Genomic DNA, 23,222 nt, shown 5'->3' with positions numbered 1-23,222 from the left:
AAGTGTGGAATAGCAACAAATTATTTCTTTTGGCAAATAATTTTTTAAAAATACAAAAACCCTGAAAGGTTATAAAATTATAAAATGGGAGTTAAAATAATTCCCCAAAAGATGACAAACACATGAATCTTTTTTTTCTACACTGAAAATGCAATAATCTTTTCTCACTTCCTTATTCTCCCAAAAAGATTATGAAGAACACATACTAATAAAGTTTAATATAACAGTAATTCATACAGCACCCTTCAGAACAAAGAGCTCAGAATAAAAGAAAAAAAAATTTTTTTTAGATTTTTCTTAGAGAGAGAGAGAGAGAGAGAGAGAGGCAGGCAGAGGAAGAAGCAGGCTCCCCGCTGAGCAAGGAGCCTGATGAGGGACTGGATCCCAACACCCTGGGATCATGACCTGAGCCGAAGGCAGATGCTTAACCGACTGAGCCACCCAGGCGTCCCAGAATAAGAGAAATTTAAGAGTATATCAAATCACTTCCAAGGAAAATAGCTTTGCAAACTGTTTTGATGGAAACTTCTTAAACTGCTAAACACTGTTCAAAACATAATTGGATCTACTTTTTTAATACTCAAGTTCTCATTTTCATCATCAAATTAAAACCATGTAATGATGCTCCAAAATGTCTGACTTGTAAAGGGTACAACTTTTAAAGGGTACAACATTAAACAGGGCCGTTGTGGTTTTATAGTTAGTGTTTACATTGTCCTTTCTTGCAAATAACACCCCAACTACAATCACTTAGTTTATTTTCATCAATTTTCATCTTTATTTCCTTACTTTTAAATTGCTGTTATCTAGAAGAAACTGAAAATTATTTTGAGTTTAAGCTTGTAAAACCAGTCACCCAAATAAATATACAATGTCAAGTGAAAAAAATAAGCACTCTATCCCTATTTTTGTATTTCCAAATGGTGAGGTTACTAGAAGTTCACTAGATAAATGAATGGAACATTATTTATTGGAAGTAGTAGTTTCCTTTTTATGGAATTACTAACTAGATGTCAAACACATTTCTAAGTTATATTACTCACTACACAGGGCCCCTGAAATGAAATAGTTAAAAACATAATAAGATCATAGTTAGTATAAATTTCAATATTCATCTCTGTTAAATGAGTAAACTACTTTTTTGAGAGCGAGAACGTGTGCACATGTATGAGTAGTGGGGGAGGGGCACAGGGAGAGCAAGAGAACCCTAAGCAGGATCCACGCTGGGCGGGGCTTGATCTCACAACCCTGAGATCATGACCTGAGCTGAAATCAAGAGTCAGATGCTTAACCGACTGAGCCACCCAAGCACCCCAAATAAGTAAACTCTAAAATAAAGTTCTGATGACATTATTCCCCCATGATAAAAACAACACTAGCAAATGTTTATTACCTTAAAATCACTGTGTCATTTTGTCGATTCAAGTATCCTTCATTTGCAAGTAAATCCAAACGGAAAAATCTATTATAACCCCAGCATTCTCCAACTTCAAAGTCAGATGCAAATTCTCGAATGATATTTTTGGTAGGATCATTGCAGGACTGATGAACCATCTCTACACGATACTCATACCTAAAATTGAAAAACAAACTATTAATACAGAGTTAATCAACAAGACAGATATATCAAAACATTAAGTAGGTCATTAAGTTATTACCTGAGAAGAAACTTATTGATATATACAAGTCACTTTTCTTTCAGAAATGACTGTATCATTTATAAAGACACCAGTTTTGTAAATGGGCTACCACATGATTGGCACTAGGTCCTTTTTCCCTCTTAAAAATGTTTACCAATATAGCAGGTATAAAGTAGCACCGCAAAAAATAAATTCTGTATAAAACAGTAGTTTCAAAGTTACTTTTGTTTTAGCAAAGCTATATATTTTTCCATATATTCATTACCTATATATCCTCACATATAAATATTCTGCCATTTCCACTGAAGTTCACCTCCATGCAGTTATAAAGCAAATAATAAATTTTTAAAAACTATATTATTCCAATTCAAGTTTGAATAAATTGTGTTCAGAAATTCAAGCCTACAAAATTTTCTAACTGAAAATAAGCATACATTGAGAAATCCAATATACTCAGATTTCTATAACTTATATTACATAAAACTCCAAAGTCTTCAAACTCATTTTCACTAAGAAAGCACTGTTAAATAAGACAGAAAAATGAAAAAATAAAGATAACCAGAAGGAACAATCAACAGTAGCCATAAAGCTTCCCTTTTTAGTGGAGATACATCTTAAAGGAAAAACACAATAGCTTACAACCTATTTCTGCTGGCAAAATTAAGGGAAAAAATTGCAGCTCCTCACCTACAAATATCAGATGTGAAAATTTCTTTAAGTACTGTCAAAATGATTTTTATATTAATATCACTCACAATACATTATCAAGATTGATAGCACAAAGAATCAATACATAAGTTGTGATATTTTGCCCGCTTCTATTTTAAGGAAGTCATGACTCTAGCCCTGTAGTATAAAAGGTACCATTAAATGTCCAGAAATAAACACAAATATCCATGCACAATTGTTTTTGACAAGGGTGCCAAGATCATTCAATGGGGAAGAAAAAGTCTCTTCAATAGAAATGATGCTGAGAAAACTGGATAGCCACATGCAAAAGAATGAAGCTGGACCCTTAACTAATTCCATATACAAAAATTAACTCAAAATGGATCAATGACCTAAATATAAGGGCTTAAAACTATAAAACTCTCAGAAGAAAACACAGGGGTAAATCTTCACGAATTGACTGAATTTGACAATGCGTTTGTAGATTCGATTCCAAAAGTATGAGCAACAAAAGGAAAAAAAAGATAACTTGAACTTCACAAAAATTTAAAACATTGTACATCAAAGGACATCATCAAGAAAGTGAAAGGACAAACCTACAGAATGGGAGAAACTACTGTCAAATCCTACAAATCACCTGATAAGGGTTATTTAAGCATTCAAAATATATAAGGAATTCCTATAACTTAACAACAAAAAGGCAAGCAACCCCATTTAAAAATGGGAAATGGACTTGAATAGACATTTCTCCAAAGGTATAATAATGGTCAATAAGCACATGAAAAGATGCTCAACTTCACTGATCATTAAGGAAATGCAAATCAAAACCACAATGAAATACCACTTCATACTTACTGGGATGTCTCTAAAATATAATTAAAAATGGAAAATTAAGTGTTGGTGAGGATGTGAAGAAATATGAACTCTCATACAGTGCTGGTAGGAACATAGAATTGTATAGCCACTGTGGGAAAGCTTGGCAGTTCCCCCAAAATGTTATAAACACAGAATTACCATAAAACCCAGCAATTCCACAACTAGGTATATATTCAAGAAACAAAAACATATGTCCATATGAAACCCGTACATGAATATTTACAGCAGGATTATTCATAATAGCCAAAAGTAGGATACAACCCAAATTGTCCATCAACAGATGAACAGGTAAACAAATTGAAGTATATACATAAAATGGGATATTATTCACTCATATAAAGGAATGAAGTTCTGGTATATGCTTTACATGGGTGAACCCTGAAAACACCATGCTAAGTGAATAGAAGCCAAACACAAAAGGTCCTATTGTAGGATCTTTTATATGAAAAATCTAGAATAGGCAAATACAGAAAAAAAAGGAGAGTTGTAGTTATCTACATATGGGGGAAGAAAGGAACAGGGAGTGTTTACTTAATGGGTATGGGGTGCTCTGGGGTGATGAAAACATTCTGAAACTACAGAGAGGTGATGGTTGTCTCTGTACATGTACTAAATGCCATTGAACTATATATTTTAGAATTGTTAACTATGTGTTACGTGAATTTCACCTCTAAAAAATTAACTTTTTACTTCTACTTTTAAAATCAGTAGTGAAAAACTCGAAACACATAGAGAAACAATCAAGAATACTGAAAATCGGGGGGGCATTAATGCCGATGGTTAAATATATCCAGTATCAAAACAGATAAAAGTTTAAAAATCAATATAAAACAGTGAAAAGTCACTTTGTATGAAAAATTACATAATGTTTGAAAAAAGATCATTCCTTCACTGGCATTAGTTCTTTAAAATCATGACAGATATAGACCTATGTTTCTAACAAATGTGGGAATTAATCCAAGTTAAATTAGTTACAAAGCATCTCAACCCCAATCTTAGATAAAACTAAAACCTTAAATTTGAATATTCCAACTTAAATTCTCTTCTATCAAACCGAAAGTCTGAATAAATACGACAACTGTTAACTTAAAAATTTTAGTTTTTATTACATTTACTCTCCCAGGGAAAGTTCAACTTTTTTTTTTAAAGATTTTATTTATTCATTTGACAGAGAGAGACACAGCAAGAGAGGGAACACAAGCAGGGGGAGTGGGAGAGGGAGAAACAGGCTTCCTGCGGAGCAGAGAGCCCGATGTGGGACTCGATCCCAGGACCCTGGGATCATGACCTGAGCCGAAGGCAGACGCTTAATGACTGAGCCACCCAGGCACCCAAAGTTCAACTTTCTTGAAGCAATTCAAAGAAATTCCCTTCTCTAAAACAAGGCACTCAGCAAAGACTATTAAAAATCAATTCCAGGATGTCACTCATATGTAAATTTTCTCTGAAAGCCTATACATGTGTATGCTAACACACACCTGTAGAGAGATACTTAAGCATAATGAAATTATGACAGTACCTCTGCAGCATCCCAGGTGATACTAAAATATACTAATGACACAATGATTTAAGTTTTTATTCCATATTTTGGCAGTTAAACTACTTTACTGTTCAACTCTGAATTCCATAATTGAATGACATTTTAATATTAATGAAAAAGTATTCAAACTCTTCTCTAGGCTTATTGAAGTGTTAAGAGAATTAAGAGATAGTAAGATGTCATTTTATCAGAATAGAAAGGTCTCACTTGAGGTATTTAGATAATATCTAACAATTATACAAATTCTAATCTTTTTTCAACCTTAGTATCCTAATATTTCATTTTCATTGATAAGGTTATGGTGTTTGTAACACAATGTGAACTTTAAGTTCCTGAAGTGTATATGGTCAACAATAAAAGCACAGAGATGAAATCAGTACCAAAGGCTGATATCACAAAATCTACATTATCAGTAAGAGAAAAAGGGGAAACTTCCCAAGGCAAGAAACAGGTAGATCAAGAAATAGCTTAATCAAGAGACAAGAAGCCCAAGATTTAATGGTAGCAACAGGGACATGAACAAAATCCAGCAATCACTGAGCTTCCTATAATTCTGCCCATAATCAACCACCTTCTAATCAAAATGGCTGATTTCAAGAGAATCAAACAGAGCCTAGTAGTTAACAAACAATACAGAGACCAAAAAATCTGTGTTAAATAGATTGCTGTTAAACAATGCTGATCTTGAGTGCATTATTTAACTAAGCCATCACTGTGTTACCATCTGTGAAATGGGACTAATAATATAACCTATAGCTCACAAGATGGTGATAAAGCCAAGTGAGTATGTAAAGCACAGTGCTTGGTGCAAAGTATATACTTAGCAGTTAGCTGTTATAATAACAATACAGGTAAGTCCACTGTTTCAGATTATACAGGACATTTGGAGCAGAGCTATAACTAGAACATACTTATAATTCAAAGGCCAGAATCCTTCCCATATTACTAACATTATTCATAGTTTGACTCACCAGTAGTGGCAAGAATATTCTGCATTAAGGTTAGTCTATGCCAGAGGTTGTTAAAGTGCAGCTTGTGTGCCCCTGAGGGGTCAGTTCCTATATGATCCTTTTAGGAATCCAAAATGTCAAAACCAGTATCATAATATTGTTTGTCCCTTTCATGTGGACATTTGCACTAATGGTACAGAAGAATGGTGGTTAAAAATGTACCAGTAGCCATATTATTCAGTGGTATACACTTTCAGACAGGGGAAAAAAATGCCAGTGTCTCTCAGTAATGTCTTTGATGTAGTAAAATTGTTAACTGTTACTAAACCTCAACTCTTGGTATCAGAAAATGACAAAAACACAAAGTACTTGAGGAAATAACTTTAACTGAGTTGCAAGTTAATTAGCCATATTTTTCTGTGAAACATCAAATGAAAGAACAACAAACCATGGTTATTCATTTGTAGATACCTGGCAGACATTTTCTGGACCAAATTAACTAATGAAAAAAAAATGCCCATATTGGTTGTCAATGACAAAACACAAGCTTTCAAATAAAAAATCATAATTCTGGAAAATCTGTATGTGCTACATGAGCTTAAAAGCTTTCTAATACTTCAAGACTCTCCTTAAAAAAAAGAAAAAGAAAAAAAGACTCTCCTGATGAAAATAGTAGTATCAATGAATGTAATTTTTTGATATCACATAATGAAATGTCAACCGCATATTTAGTAAACTATTATTTTCCAAATGATCAATACATGAGTAAAAGATCCATTCAAAGTACAAGACAAACCAATGGAGTTCTTATTGTGTTTTTTTTGAGTAAACAGCTTTAATGAAGTGTAACAAAGAAAGCTGCACATATTTGAAGATTACGATTTGGTATAAAGTATACAATCTGGTTGGTAATTTATATGTGTATACACACACAAACATACATACATACCCATGAAACCATCACCACAATCAAGATACTACTGGGAGATACTTCCTCTCCCAGTTTCCTCTGCCTTTTGTACTTCCCTCCCTTAACTTTTCCCTCTACCTAACCACAGCCTTGTCTGCCCCTCCATCTCCAAACAACCACATATCTGCACTCTGTCACTACAGACCAGTTTGCATTTTTCTAGAGTTTTACCTAAGTGGAATCATACACATGTTCTTTTTCTTAGTTTCCTTCATGAATAATTTAAAATATATTCACGTCGTTGCACGTATCAACAGTTCATTAGTTTTTTTTTTTTTTAAAGATTTTATTTATTTATTTGACAGAGAGAGACACAGTGGGAGAGAGAACACAAGCAGGGGGAGTGGGAGAGGGAGAAGCAGGCTTCCCACAAAGCAGAGAGCCTGATGCAGGGCTCGATCCCAGGACCCTGGGATCACGACCTGAGCCGAAGGCAGATGGCAGACGCTAAACGACTGAGCCACCCAGGCGCCCCAACAGTTCATTAGTTTTTATTGCTGAGTGGTATTCCATTGTATGGACACACCAAAATTTATTTATCCATTCAGCTGTTGATGGAAATTAGGGTTGATTCTATCTGGCTATTACAAAAAAGATGCTATGAATATTTGTGTAAAAGTCTTTGTATGGACATATAGTTCCTTTTCGCTTGGGTAAATGTCTAGGAGTGGTTTAGCTGAGTCATATAGTAAGTGTACATTTAATTTGTTAACAATCACCAAATAGTTTACAAAAGTGGTTGTATCATTTTACATTCCCAGGAGGAATGTACAAGACTTCAAATTTCTATATATTCTTGCCAAAACTTGGTATGATCTTTTTAATTTTGGCCATTCCAATGGGATATAGTGGTATCCATATTGTTTATACATTTCCATTTCCCTAATAATTAATGCACTAGGGTATACTGGTATCATATTGATTGTAAATTTCTATTTCCCTAATGACCAATGCTATTAATCATCTTAAATAGGCTTATTTTGCCATCAATATACTTTCCTTAGTGAGATGTATGACAAATGTTTTGTCCACATGGGGAAGGGAGCTTGTTTATTTTTTCTATTGTTGAATTTTGAGTTCCTTATATATTCTGGATAAAAGTCCATGCAATTTGTGCACTACTGGGTATTCACCCCAAAGACACAGATGTAGTGAAAAGAAGGGCCATATGCACCCCAGTGTTCATAGCAGCAATGTCCACCATAGCCAAACTGTGGAAACAGCCGAGATGCCCTTCAACAGACGAATGGATAAAGAAGATGTGGTCCATATATACAGTGGAATATTACTCAGCCAGTATTACAAAGGATGAATACCCAACCTTTACATCAACATGGATGGGACTGGAGGAGATTATGCTAAGTGAAATAAGTCAAGCAGAGAAAGTCAATTATCATACGGTTTCACCTATTTGTGGAACATAAGGAAGAGCATGGAGGACATTAGGAGAAGGAAGGGAAAAATGAAGGGGCGGCAATCGGAGGGGGAGATGAACCATGAGAGACTGTGGACTCTGAGAAACAAACTGAGGGTTCTAGAGGGAGGGGGGTGGGGGGATGGGTTAGCCTGGTGATGGGTATTAAAGAGGGCATGTACTGCATGGAGCACTGGGTGTTATATAAAAACAATGAATCGTGGATCACTACATCAAAAACTAATCATGTATGGTAACTAACATAATAAAATAAAATTAAAAAAAAAGCCCACACAATTTGAAGAGAACTTTATGGTTTTCTATGAAATCTAATAAATGTGTTCTTTTATAGATTGTGCTTTTGGTTTATAACTAAAATATCACTGCCTAAACCAAAGTCAGATATTCTCCTAGAAGTTTTATTGTTTTAGAATTTAAATCTAGGGGCACCTGGGTGGCTCAGTGTTTAAGCATCTGCCTTCAGCTCAGGGGTGATCCCAGAGTCCTGGGATCGAGTCCCACATCAGCAAGAAGCCTGCTTCTCCCTCTGCCTGCCACTCTCCCCTGCTCGTGTGCTCTCTCTCTCTCTCAAATAAATAAAATAAAAAAGAATTTAAATCTAGGATTAGTCAATTTTCAGTTAGTTTACATGTGTAGTATGAGCTATGGATATGAGTTTATTTTTTTTGATTACAGACAGCCAAGGACCAAGACTATACTCCCTCCACAGGATGGCCTTTGCGTCTTTATCAAAAATCTGTCCTTATGAATGTGGGTTTATTGCTGGACTCATAGTATATTCCATTCATGAAATTTTCTACCGTTATGCTAATACTATGCTCTATTACTGGTATTATTTTTCCTTTTATCTGAAGCATGTACGTTAATATTTCACAAAGTCCAGATGTGAAAATACCTTTATTTTTTAAAAGATATTTTTGCTGAATACAGAATTCTAGGTTCGTATTTTTTTAATTTTTTCAAGATGTTGCTCTATCATTTCACTTGTATTGTTTCCAGTAAGAAATCGGATTTCATCCTTATCTTTGTGCCTCTATTAATTTTTTTCACTGCCAGTTTAAGATTTCCTGTTTATCTTTGGTTTTGAGCAGTTTGATTATGATGTGCTTTGGTGTTTTCATCATGTTTGACATGCCTGTAGTTGACTGCACTTCCTGGATCTGTGTTTCAACTTTTCATCAAGTTTGGAAAACTTTCACCATTCTTCTTCTTCCCATACCCTTGTTTGAGAACTCTAGTTATCTACATATTAAGCTGCTTTAAGATGTTCTACTGTTTTAAAATTCATTTTTCTGTTTCATTCTGGACAGTTTATACTGCTATGCCTTCAAGTTCATTAATCTTTTCTTTTGCAATATCTAATCTATGGTTCATGTCACCCAGTGTACTTTTTATCTTAAATATTTTCAAGAATTTCAATTTGAGGGGTGCCTGGGTGGCTCAGTCATTAAGCGTCTGCCTTCGGCCTGGGTTATGATCCCGGAGTCCTGGGATTGAGGCCCACGTTGGGCTCCCTGCTCAGCAGGAAGCCTGTTTCTCCCTCTCCCACTCCCCCTACTTGTATTCCCTGTCTGTCAAATAAATAAAATTTTTAAAAAAAGTTCAATTTGAGTCTTTTACATCTTTCCTATCTCTACTCAACTTTTGAAAAAATGGAATAATTGTCTTAAGTGTCTTTCTCTAAGAATACAGTTGTCTTTTTTTAAGCCATACAGAGATTTCAAAAAATGCAAAACAAGTTTTCTCAATTATTTTGCTTTAGAAAAGTTATTCAATAAACTTTTATGTTAATATTTTTATATGAACTAATAAAAACTTAATTTGTTTTAATTTCTAATTCAGAAAGCATCAGTAGAAATAATCCAAATAAAGAAAAATAGTTCCTGCTCAACTTAGATGGATTATACTCCCATTATGTTTTCCTGCCTCTTTACATGTCAACTAATCCTTGACTGAACACCAAATACTGTAAATTTGACTTTGATGGGTGCTGGATATTTTGTGACCTTACAAATATTTTTTTTTTAAGATTTTATTTATTTATTTGAGAGAGAGAGAATGAGAGATAGAGAGCATGAGAGGGAAGAGGGTCAGAGGAAGAAGCAGACTCCCTGCTGAGCAGGGAGCCCGATGTGGGACTCGATCCTGGGACTCCAGGATCATGACCTGAGCCGAAGGCAGTCGCTTAACCAACTGAGCCACCCAGGCGCTCGACCTTACAAATATTCTTGAGCTTTGCTCTGGGATGCAGTTTAGTTATTGGAAACAATCTGATTCTTTCAAGTCTTGCTTTTATCTGTTAGGTGGATTGGGAGCACTGTTCAGTCTAGGACTATTTGTTCTCTACTACTGAAGCAAAAATTTCCCGAACACTTTACTTAGTGCCCCATGAATTATCAGCTTCTCCACTATAGTGGTGAGAACAGACACAGTTACTGCCCCTTATGAGCAACAGGCACCACTCCCTCTAACCTTTCAGATAGTTCTTTCCCCAACCTCAGGTAATTTCCTCACAAATGTGCCCTGATCAATACTTAAGGGAGCCCTCTACAGATCTCTGAAGTTCTCTGTGCAGTTCTTCCCTTTCTGGAATTCTATCCAATACATTCTAGCTGCACTGGTCTTCCTGGACACTCAGCCCTATCTCCTCAAACTCAGGGAGTCTGTCAGACTCTAACTCAGTTCTCCCTCCCCAGGTTATAGCCTGAAAACCCTCTCAAGGCTGTAAGCTCAGACAATCATACAGCTTATTTGTCTATTTCTTGTCTCTAAGGGATTGCTTCCATTTGTTGCCTCATGTCCAATGTCTAGAAAAAGTGTTGTTCTTCTTTCGGTTTTTTGCAGAAGAAAGGGTTATCACCCTATTACTCCATTATAGCTAGAAACAGACATCTCATACCAAACTAACAAATTTTAGTGCAATAGAGTAAAATAAAATTCACTGACATGGCTCTAGATTCCACATTACAAATTATATTTAACGAATACAACTTGTTCAACTTTGGTGTAGTATCAAAAATAATTAACAATTATCTAAAACTGTTTTTCTAAATGTTCCTACTTAACAGAAAGTAGATTATAACAGCTGCCAAGAATTGGGGGTAAGGGGAATGGGAAGTAACTGCTAACGGGTTTCTTCATGGGGTGATGAAATGTTCTGAAATTAAGTATCAGTGTTAGTTATAGCACTGAATATACTAAAATCTACTGAACTGTACACTTATTTATAAGGTCAATTTTATGGTACATGAATTGTACCTCATCAAAAAACCACTTTTCCCAACTACCCATGATAATCAAAATCTGTGAGGCCAGATTTTAAACATACACTTCAACCAAAACAAGTTATAGCAACAAAATGAATATAGAGGCCACTGTTAGAATCCAGTTTTTTTTTTTTTTTTAAAGATTTTATTTATTTGACAGAGACACAGCAAGAGAGGGAACACAAGCAGGGGGAGTGGGAGAGGGAGAAGCAGGCTTCCTGCAGAGCAGGAAGCTGGATGCGGGGCTTGATCCCAGGACCCCGGGATCATGATCTGAGCCGAAGGCAGACGCTTAACAAGTGAGCCACCCAGGCGCCCCTCCAGTTGTCTTTTTTAAAGCCATAAATTAAGAGATTTGAAAAAAATGCAAAACAATACAAGTTTCCTTACCAAATATTTTGCTTTAGAAAAAAAGGTAACTTCCACAAAAATGTTATTCATGTTAGTATACAATAGGTTTATTATTTTTAAGTGAATTTACAAAATTTTTTAAAGTTAAAATTTTTTTGTCTGTGTTTTTTTTTTTTTAAAGATTTTATTTGTTTACTTGACAGTCTCAGTTTTAATTTCTAACTCAGAAAATATCAACAGAGGTGCGCCTGGGTGGCTCATTCGGTTAAGCGGCTGCCTTTGGCTCAGGTCATGATCCCAGGGTCCTGGGATCGAGTCCCATGTCGGACTGTCTGCTCAGAGGACAGCCTGCTTCTCGCTCTCCCTCTGCCTGCTGCTCTGCCTACCTGTGCTCTCTGTCAAATAAATAAATAAAATCTTTAAAAAAATTAAAAAAAGAAAAAAGAGAAAAGAAAATATCAACAGATATAACCCATATTAAAAAACTCTTTGGTCTTTGCAATAAAATTTAAGAGTATAACATCCTGAGGCCATATAGTTTGAGAACTGCCAGTCTGTGCCACCATAGTATGCCAGGGGTTCCGTACTAGCACACATCTTAACAGACATCCCAATATAGTAATTAACAAGAGTTAATAAAAAATCCTGAGAGAAATGTATGTACAGACACACTAATGTTTATTTAATTGCATGTCTTACTTGGAAGTTTCAGGTAAGCCAGCTGACAGTTCCAGAAACACAGATAAGTAGTAACCACGAACAACTCCATTTCCATCCTTAAAAAAAGGAAAAAGAGTCAACTGTACTTCAATAACTAAAAAAAGAGATGTTACACAAATACAAACACTAGATCAACTTAAATGTAAAAAAATTAAGCCACAACCAAACACAGACTAATATCTCATATCTGGACTGGAAAACACTTCTAAGCTTAAAAGGAGAGATAATAAAAAGACCAACAGATTTGAGTCTATAACAATTTAAATCTTTTGTACGTTAAAAAAAAAACAAGAAAATATTAAGATATTCAAACTAAGGAAAATGTCAAAAAGTGTGATAAGAGTTAAGAGTTCTAACATATACAAAACTCTTAAATATCAGCCTCCAAGAAAAACGAAAATACCAAAGGGGGGGGGGAACTCTACTAGGTATGAGACAAAAAAAAAAAAAAAAATTTAAGACCAAAATGAGTAAAACAGAAAAAGGTAACACTTGATGTTGAAAGTAATTAAATATAATTTCTATATAATGTCTATATGTTAGGATTCCATATAAAAGTCTGTCTAAAGATTAAGAAGTTGTGTAAATTTCTGTTACAGAGATGTTTAGAGACACTAACTCCCCTCTCTAATTCTCCAGTACTTTGCTCTTATGCCTACCTTTTTAAATGACTATCATCACTGTAACTACATATATAAACATGGTTCCCCAACCAGACTATGAGGACTGAGGGAAGGATTCTCATTATTCATCTCTGGTGTCTACTAGGATATGACCACAGAGGAGTACAAGTACTTATTAACCCCGTCATTTCTAGGCTACTTTGCTCTAAAAAGTCCTAAGGAAGTTTTCAGGGTTAGACAAGGTAATTGTTCAATAGACACTAAATAATAAACGAATCATCAGTTAAGTGAAAAAAGTCAGAAACAAAAAATTATATGTTGTATGATACCATCATATGAAATTCTGTAAAAGCAAAACTATAGTGACAAAAACAGATCAGTGGTTGCAGAGGGCTGGGAAGGAAGAAAAGAAGGGATTAGTTTAAAAGACTAATTAGATAACATTTGGGAGTAATAAAAATCATGACTGTGGTAACCACCATATGACTATATATATTTGTCAAAACTTGCCAAAATTAGTAAATTTTATGGAATATAAATTATATCACAAATTATACTCATTTTATTTTTTTATTTTTTAAAGATTTATTTATTTTTTTAAAGACTTTATTCATTTATTTGACAAAGACACAGAAGAGAGGGAACACAAGCAGGGGAAGTGGGGGAGGGAGAAGCAGGCCTTCCGCTGAGCAGGGAGCCTGACGTGGGACTTGATCCCAGGACCCTGGGACCATGACCTGAGCCAAAGGCAGACGCTTAACAACTGAGCCACCCAAGCGCCCAAATTACACTCATTTTAAAAATCAATTTAAAAAAGTTGTTATAATTTGGGGCGCCTGGGTGGCTCAGTCAGTTCAGCATCTGACTTTTGATCTCAGCTCAGGTCTCTCAGGGTTGTGAGTTCAAGCCCCACACTGGGCTCCACACCTAGTGTGGAGCCTACTTAATAAATAAATAAATAAATAAATAAATAAATAAATAAATAAATAAAAATTACATAAAATAAAAATCAATAACCCTTGTTCAAATGCCTGGATTTTTTTCTTCTTCTAAATTATGCTACTAGAACTTCCCTGGAATAAATTAATAAATAATAAAAAGGAATAAACATTTTTTACTTCTGATCTTTACCAGCTAACATTAGAAATTTTTTTGATTTTATTTTTATCATAATTTTAAGGAAAATGTTTTAATATCTTACGTACATGCCAGCTACACCTCTAACAAAATACTAGCTTTAAGATTTTTCAAAAGGTAGAGCATTCTATTTTTTTAGATTTTATTTGTGAGAGAGAGAGAGAGAGAGAGTGTGTGAGCCTGCACACACACAAGCAGGGGGAGCAGCAGGCTCCCTGCTGAACAAGGAGCCCAATTAGGGCCTCGATCTCACGACCCTGGGATCATGACCTGAGCTGAACGCAGATGCTTAACCAAATGAGCCACCCAGGCATCCCAAAAGACAGAGGATTCTAGAAAGATTGCAGCAATGGCAACATAATTTATGCAACTCTCTAAATCCAAACAGAAAACAAAAATAATTGGACAGAAAACAAAAAAGCTCACAAAAAACATTTACAACAAAACTAGATGACAGATTATCTCCACAATCCCCAAAATACAATCAGATAAAGATTATCAATTACAACTATTATGACCTGTAACACATAAACACCTGCACGGGAGAAAAGACAGGGAAGCTATGGGGCATCTAATGAACCAGGTAACAGAGAAACCACAAAATGGCAAAGAGCCACCGAAAAGCCTCACAAACCAAATACAATAGCTGAAAATGGAGTGAGCTGCTCAATGGATTACCAATGGAGTACAAGGGCACCTTACATTAAAATCTCTGAGAACTAAATGCAGTCAGGTCACTCTAAACTCTTGTAAATGAATATAGAGGGCCTTTCAAGACAGGCCCTAACATTACAGAGGAAGTGCTAGAAGTGAAATAAAAAGTAAACAGCAGAGAAATAATAAAAACAAAGGAAGGAGAAGGGCAGAGCTAGGACACCTCTCAGAAAGCAAGGCATCATATTTATTTTTGATTGCCTTATCACACTGGATATCCCCCCATGCAAATGAAATTGGGCCCCTACTTTATGTTTAAAAATTAAATAAAAATGGATCAAAGATCTAACTATAAGTCCTACAACTACAAAACTTCTTAAGAAAAACACAGAAGAAAAGCTTCATGACATTAAATTTGGTAAGGATTTCCTGGCTATGAAACCAAAAGCAAAAACAGACAAATTGAACTACACCAAAACTTAAAACTTCTGTACATCAAAGGTTAAAAGAATTAAAAAGTAACCTACAGAATGGGAGAGAATGTATGTAAAACATATATCTAACAAGGGGTCAATATCCAGAATGTATAAAGAAATTCCACAAGTCACCAATAACTAAATTTTCAAATGGGCAAAGGACTTGAGTAGACATTTCTCTGAACAAGATATACAAATGGTCAACAAGCATATGAAAAGATGCTCAATATTAGTAATCAATAGGGAAGCACAAATCAAAACCAAACTACTACCTCATGCCCATCAGAATGGTTACTATCAAAGAAACAGAAAACAAGTATTGACAAAGACAGGGAGAAATTAGAACCCTTGTGCACTGTTGAGAGTATTCATCAAAAAAATCAAAAACAGAATTATCATTTGATCTAATTCCACTTCTGGGTATACAGCCAAAAGAACTGAAAGCAGGATCTTGAAAAGATATTTGCACACCCCTGTCCACAGCAGCACTATTCACTATAGCCAAGATGCAGAAGCAACCCAAAGTGTCAATCAACAGATGAATGAATAGGGGCACCTGGGTGGCTCAGTGGGTTAAGCATCTGCCTTTGGCTCAGGCCATGATCCCAGGGTCCTGAGATGGGAGTCCCACACTGGGCTCCTTGCTCAGCAGGGAGCCTGCTTCTCCCTCTGCCTGTCACTTCCCCTGCTTGTGCTCTCTCTCTCTCTCTGACAAATAAATAAATAAAATCTTAAAACAAACAGATGAATGGGTAAACAACGTGTAGTATAGACACTGGAATGTTTTTTAGCTTTAAAAAGAGAATTCTCACACACGCTATAAAGTAGATGAACTTTGAGGGGGTTATGTAAGTAGCCAACCACAGAAAGACAAATACTGTAGGATTCCACATATATGGAATCTCTAGAGCAGTCAAATTCACTGAAACTAAAAGCAGAGTGGTGGTTATCAAAGACTGAGTGGAGGGACAAATGCGGAATTATCATTTATTGAGCAGAGAGCTTCAGTTTTGAAAGATGAAAAAGTTCTGGAGACTAGCTGCACAACAATGTGAATATACTTAACAATACATGTACACCTAGAAATGATTAAAGGGAAAAAATATGATATGAAAGAATAACACAAACCAGAATTAGAAAAACTGAGAAATGAGGTGATAGAACTAAGAATTAGAAATAAAAGATTATTTAAGAAATACTGAACTAAAAGAAATAGGAGAGCAAATAAGCAGAAGAGTTATCTTAAAAAAATAAGTGAACAAAGGAAAATTTTAAAAGAAATGAAGAGCTAGGAAGATTAGAGAGAAAGCGATACTGAAGACAGGAAAAGATTCAAAATACAGAGAATACAAGTCCCAAGAAAGAAAACCAAAGAAAGGAACATAATAAATACTTAAAACTGTAATTAAGGAAACATTTTCTTGGGGGGGGGGAGGGGGAAAAAAAAAGATCTAAATCTACATACTCAAAGGGCTTACCAGGTAATAATGACCCAAAACAACTAAAACATATAATAGTAAATTACTAGACTTAAAAGATTATTTGGGCACCTAGACAATATTACTGAATGCCTTTTAAGGATTAGTTTATAATCAGACTTTACCTATAGAAAATTGAATTACATATCTGAGATACCCAGTGACAGAAAACATAAGCTAAGGATTTTATATCCAGCAATACTGGCTCTAGAGTAAACAGTTAAAACACAAACTGTTTTCAAAATATAAAAACTCAGAGAACAAGATCCGGACATCAAAACTCCTACCTAATGCAGCAGAAGTGGGGGAACAAGGGAGTATAAACACAAAAAAATTTTTAAGCAGTTCTCTGTAATCGATGGTAGAATTAAAAAGAGTTCCTATCCTGAGGTATTTGTGTCTATAAGGTAAAACAAGGCAAATGAGTGACTGATTATGAGATATTCTAATTCTATTATTTCCAAAGGATTCAGGAAGCAGGATTCCCGGAATGGAAGGGGACATGTAATACAAAGAGATTAAGTAAAAAACACTCTATAGTCCTGATTTTAAACTGTAAATGTGAGCATGGACTCAAGAGCTATTTTATCTTTAAAAAATACACACATGTATCCAAAGAAAACCCCAATATTCAATTGTATAGTAATTTTAAAGTGTTCAAATATTTTTTCTCTGCTGAGATCCCTGAAGCTTATCCAATTCAATTTTATCCATACTCCCATCCAGTTTTTCTCTAACTATACTCTTTGGCCTAAAAACAAACTAAATAACAAAAAACACGTATAATGTACATGGCTAATAATGAACTCTAATGTAAACTAGGACTTTGGGTAATAATACGTCAATATAAGTTCATCAACTGTAACATATGTACCACTCCGGTGTAAGCTATGCTGATAATGGGGCAAGAATGTGGGGCCAGGGGGCATATGGAATTCTCTGTACTTACCACTCAATTTTGATGTTTAACTTAAAACTGCTCTAAAAAATAAAGTCTATTAAATAAATTTTAAATAAATAAATGCAGATTTCCCCCTTTACAAATACCCATACACATTTATCTATGTATTTCCTACCTCTGTTCACTAAGGAGGCCTAGAAACTGTGACCAACTTGGTAGAAATAAGCATCCCTAGCAGTCTGGTCTTGAAATACCATTTCCCCACTAATAGGAATCAGGGCTCTTTGAATAAAATGGCCAATTCCAGATATGGAGTAGGAAATGGACAAGATGGCTAGAATATCTTGCCATGGAAAAGAACAAGAAAGCTAACTACTAGAGTCACTGCTAGAGACTTTTAGGGTCAAAGTGACAAAGAAGCCAACTTAAGGAGATTATATATATATAAATCTGAGTTCATAATGCCATTTATTGATCACGTCCAGAAAATAACAGGGAAAACTGGTAAATAACAGGAACAAATCCTGTTTCTTCTTTATGAACTATAATAGTGGGTAGCCAAGTAACTGATAATGGGAAGCATCTCTTAGAAACATATCTCTATAAAAGTACTGCAATTAATAAATAAAAAACAATAAAATGAGAATATCACTATTTTACAACTCCCAGTGAATTAAGATGTAGGAAATGAGCACTGATAGCAGCCAATATCACAAAAAGAGATGCAACTAGACATGATGTGATAAAAGAAGACAATACTGCTCATACCCTTGCCACCAGAATCAACTATACATGTCATCATGCTACTACATCCAGCTGCCAATTTACAGAAAATACATAGGTCAAAGAAACATACTGAAATGCACCATGAGTATGTAATCAGCATACATGTATTTTTTATAGCTTTCTGTATCTATATTTTATTTTTATTTAAAAAATGATTTTAGGGGTGCCTGGGTGGCTCAGTTGGTTTAAGCAGCTGCCTTCAGCTCAGGTCATGATCTCACAATCCTGGAATTGAGCCCCATATGTTGGGCTCCCTGCTCAGCAGGGAGTCTGCTTCTCCCTCTATCCTTCTCCCTGTTCGTTCTCTCTCTCAAATAAACTAAAATCTTTAAAAAAATAAATAAAAAATAAAAATAAAAGGGGCGCCTGGGTGGCTCAGTCGTTAAGCGTTTGTCTTCGGCTCTGGTCATGATTTTAGGGTCCTGGGATCGAGCCCCGCATCGGGCTCCCTGCTCGGCGGGAAGCCTGCTTCTCCCTCTCCCACTCCCCCTGCTTGTGTTCCCTCTCTCGCTGTGTCTCTCTCTGTCAAATAAATTAATAAAATATTTTTAAAAAATAAAATAAAAATAAAAAATGATTTTTAAAATAAGAATTTTAAACATTTCTTCTAAAGATAAATATCTTCTTAGAAGCGAGAAAATTCACTAAGGTCAAGGTTCATACTGTTCACACTAAACTCATTTTTTTGGTACACTTAGTAATATACCCTATAAAAAACCATAATATTGTCATTACTTTAGTTCTTTACTCCACTAAAAAAGTGAACCAGGGAACATCTCTCTGTTATATGGGATGCTGCCAATTCATGAATTGCTTAATAAAACCAGTGAAATTTCCGAATAAAAAAAAAAGTGGGGGAACCTGGGTGGCTCAGTCAGTTAAGCATCTGACTCTTAATTTTGGCTTATGGTTATGATCTCAGGGTCATGAGACTGAGCCCCATGAAGGACTGTGCACTGAGTATGGAGCCTGCTTGAGATTCTCTCTCTGCCTCTGCCCCTCTACACCCTGCTCGCTCTCTCTCTCTCAAAAAAAAAAGTGAACCAGTATGCTACAGAACCCTGAAAGAAAGACCTTGGTTTCAAAATTCATTAGAAACATTAAAAACTTACTGGGTAAACTTTTAGCCTCCAACAAAGTCCTGAAACTTGAAGAGGTGGACTGTAAACAGGGTCTGCTCTCTGACGCAAAGTGCTGAAGTAAAAGAAAACCAACCAAATTCCAAGATCAAAACTGTTGTGAAATAGCAACAGGCAAAATCAAACTCCAAGCACTTTGTTACTTATTTGCAGTCCTAAACAAGTAAATGAAGGTGACTGAACAAATCAAGATTCTACTGTATAAATTTAAATATACTTACATTCTGAAACAAAAGAAAATGTAATGATATTGAAATATTCAGCAGTATCTTTTCACTTTCAGGTTTAAAAAAAAAAAAACCTCAAAACTGCGACATTCAAGGGGCACCTGGGTGGCTCAGTCGGTTAAGCTCAGGTCATGATCTCAGGGTCCTGATTTTGAGTCCCACTTTGGGCTCCATGCACAGCTGGGAGTCTGCTTGTCCCTTTCTCTCTCCCTTTGTCCCTCCCACCCGGCTTTGCACACACACGTGCATATGCGTGCTAATAAAATCTTTTTTTAAAAAACCACAAAACTGTGACATCCAAGGGAAAAGGAAAATATAAAAATAAGACTAAGTGTCCTGAATTTAATTACCACCTCAACAAGCAGTCTTTCACCATAAAAGAAAAGAAAAAAATAATGTTTCTTCCTCACATCCCTGTAGTACAATTATCTTTTTTTAATATGGAAAAACTTAAGAAATGTGCTAAATCTTAATATATGTGGGGATATCCTCAGAAAGTTTATATTTTAGCCACAAAATAAGCAGGCTCCACGCCAAGAGAAAAGACAAATAGGAAGTGGTATAAATTTTCACAGTTTAGCCTTCTATTGATGGTTATCAACTCCCGGAATTTCTCTCCCCAAGGAAAGGCCTTTTATTTCGTGGTTCTCCATTTCCAAACTGTCACTGAAGACAAGTCCCTTAAGACCTTTGTGTTTTAAGATCCTTGCTTCTAATTTTAGAGAAAAAGCAGTAAAAGCTAACAAAATAACATGCAAGTTACTAAGCCTACAAATTTCTTACAATTATGTCCTCTCATCCATAATTTCTCACTTTTAACTAAGATAAATGGACTCAAATGGACTTCTTCCCACCCCTCTTATTTCTAAGGATAGGTGGCAGGTGTCAACGACCTTAATAATCCCCATCACCCCTCCCTAGCAAAGGCTAAGTGGACCCTCTTCTTTAAAAAAATCGTTCCTTTTCCCAGACTAGAGAAGCAACCTGCCCTGAAGATATAATACAATCCAGACAAATGACTTATATATTTCTAATATTAAACTTGTTTCTTCTAAGACTGAGTGACACAGTTCATTAAGTCTGTATCCTACCCGGAATGATACCTTCCTGGCTCTTATGTATACATACAGAAAACCTCAATTGTCAAAAAAACTCTTACCTGAAATTCTCTAAAACAAAAGTTGCTGAATCATAAGATGGTACTAATTCACTAAAAAGAAGCAAAAGGCAAAAAAATTATTTGGCTAAGTTTAAACTTTCATTTAGTTAAAAACCAAAGTTAAGTCCCTCGGTAATATCTTAAAAATGCTGTTAAACTAAGTCCCTAAGAAATATTTTTAAATCCTTACTAAAGTAAACATTAAATCAAATGAATACATAAACCTCAAAAGGTGACATCAAAAGTTCACAATTAAGAGACCCAACAAATACTTTAAAAAATAGCTGGGGTTTTTTTAGAGGCAATATATGATTAAGTATTAAAATAAACATAAGAGACTTTCAAAAGTACTCATGGAAAAAGGAAAAGGAAGAAATGGGTGCTTAGGCTGGGAACCTAAAATACGAAACAAATATAAACAGGTTTAATAAAGTCAAAAGAAAGCAAAAGACATCACAATAAATCTCCAAACTTCCTTCTCTAGAACAAATTATGAGAAATATTGACATTCTTAAATACTTTAAATTCTCAACTACTAGCAAATAAATCTATATCGTTTTATAGAATAAAAATACATAATCACATGGGGGCAAATAGAGTGGATGAACACATTAACAGTTTCTTGGCAAGGCAAGATTACTGCAGGCAACTCTAGTTCCATACAGTCTTCTCCAAAGGGAAGTGAACTATATATAACACAACCACAGTATATACCCTTAGATCATGTAAACAGTCTGTAGCATTGTCATTCAAACACCTCAAAAGTTAGAGTCAGTAAAACATTTATGCTAAAGATAAACATTTATGATAAAAACATGATAAATACCATCATAGATAGTATAATATACAGTACTTATATTTATAAAATTAATAATTTACCAAAAAGATATACTGCAAGCCATTTCACTACATTCTCAGATATATCTTCTAAAGTTCAATTCATGAAAATCTGTTATTACCAAAATAAGATACAAGATAACATCCACAGCATTTTCATATTGTGATGGTCCCTAAAGAAATTAGTGATTTGCCAGTGAAAATACAGCATAGATTTAAAAATATATGATTTTGGGGGGGGGGCGCCTGGATGGCTCAGTCAGTTGAGCATTTGGCCCTTGATTTCAGCTCAAGTCATAATGTCAGGGTCGTGAGACTGAGCCCTGCATCAGGCTCTGCACTGGATGTGGAGTCTGCTTGAAATCCTCTCTCCCTTTGCCCACCTCCCTGGTCCTGCAAGCGCACTCTAAAATAAATAAATCTTTAAAAAATATATACATATTATTTTTTATTTTATGGTAAGTATGTACAGATAAATAGCTCGTTATCTTTTTCATAGTAAGTAGATGAAGTTTGCCCTGCAAGAGTTAACTATATAGCTACTATCTTACTATCAAGCACCCCTAACCATATCCCTAGGCAGCTGTTACTTTTTCTTAGAAGACTCACATTCCTCATTCCCAGATGTTTGGTTGGTTAATCTTTACTACTCCTTATTAGTCACAGACCACTATTGGAGGTCTGCTCTAACTTTTCTCCATTATATGCTCTCCTCACACTCAATGTAAACAAACCCCAATTAGTAGGACCAATGTAATTAGTACCTAGGAAGCCTACCTGGAACCACAAACCTAATCAGAGATCCAAGGAAGTCTCCCCAGGATAATTTTCAAATTTGGTCACGTCATGATATGCTTTTGGCTATAATTTCATGCAACTTCCAATCACACCAGTGTTGGTCAGTTCTCTCACCAAATTCATAACATCTTTCATAATGTTTTTTCCACCATATCCTTAATATCCAGCGTGATACATTTCCTTTGTTGTTTTTGCTGTAAGACCAGACTATCGTTGTCATAATTTTATCAGCCATTAAGGGTCAAAAGAGTCCACCAAAACACAAAATAAATAGAAGGAAATGACATATTTAACTCAGAACAGCGATGGAAAGCTTAGGAGCTAAAGAACTAGAATAGATTGCTAAAGCTCACTAACCAAGATAGCATATTACGTCTGCCCTAGCTCACACCTGCTGAGAGAAAATCACATTCAGAGCACAGAAAACATCTACCAATCCTAGGGTATTGTGGTATACTACATATGTATAGTTTTTAGGGAAACTTTTTGAAAAATAACATCATTAACAAATTAGTGCTATGGGACAGCATTAAGCAGGATGCATTATATAGCTGACCCTTGAACAACATGGGTTTGAATTGTATAGGCTC

General features: G+C 35.3%; 1 protein-coding gene across 9 annotated transcripts in view; it reads right to left on the bottom strand.

The window, feature by feature from the left end:
• Nucleotides 1-23,222, bottom strand: part of TRIM37 (tripartite motif containing 37) — a 187,858-nt gene that overhangs the window by 79,709 nt on the left and 84,927 nt on the right. For 7 of the 9 annotated variants that reach the window (XM_073879528.1, XM_073879527.1, XM_073879534.1 and 4 more), the window contains 4 exons: nt 20,998-21,048; nt 19,585-19,666; nt 12,397-12,473; nt 1,394-1,573 (listed from right to left, as the gene is read on the bottom strand). In XM_073879528.1, coding sequence (XP_073735629.1) covers nt 1,394-1,573; nt 12,397-12,473; nt 19,585-19,666; nt 20,998-21,048 — 390 coding nt within the window. The remainder of the gene's footprint in view (nt 1-1,393; nt 1,574-12,396; nt 12,474-19,584; nt 19,667-20,997; nt 21,049-23,222) is intronic. The other 2 variants (XM_073879530.1, XM_073879531.1) reach the window with 1 other exon arrangement.

Source organism: Callorhinus ursinus, unplaced genomic scaffold (assembly GCF_003265705.2).
Source record: "Callorhinus ursinus isolate GAN/ISIS: 27379988/994484 unplaced genomic scaffold, GSC_fseal_2.0 scaffold34, whole genome shotgun sequence".
Taxonomy (NCBI): Eukaryota; Metazoa; Chordata; class Mammalia; order Carnivora; family Otariidae; genus Callorhinus; species Callorhinus ursinus.
This window is presented reverse-complemented; position numbering and strand designations above follow the sequence as displayed.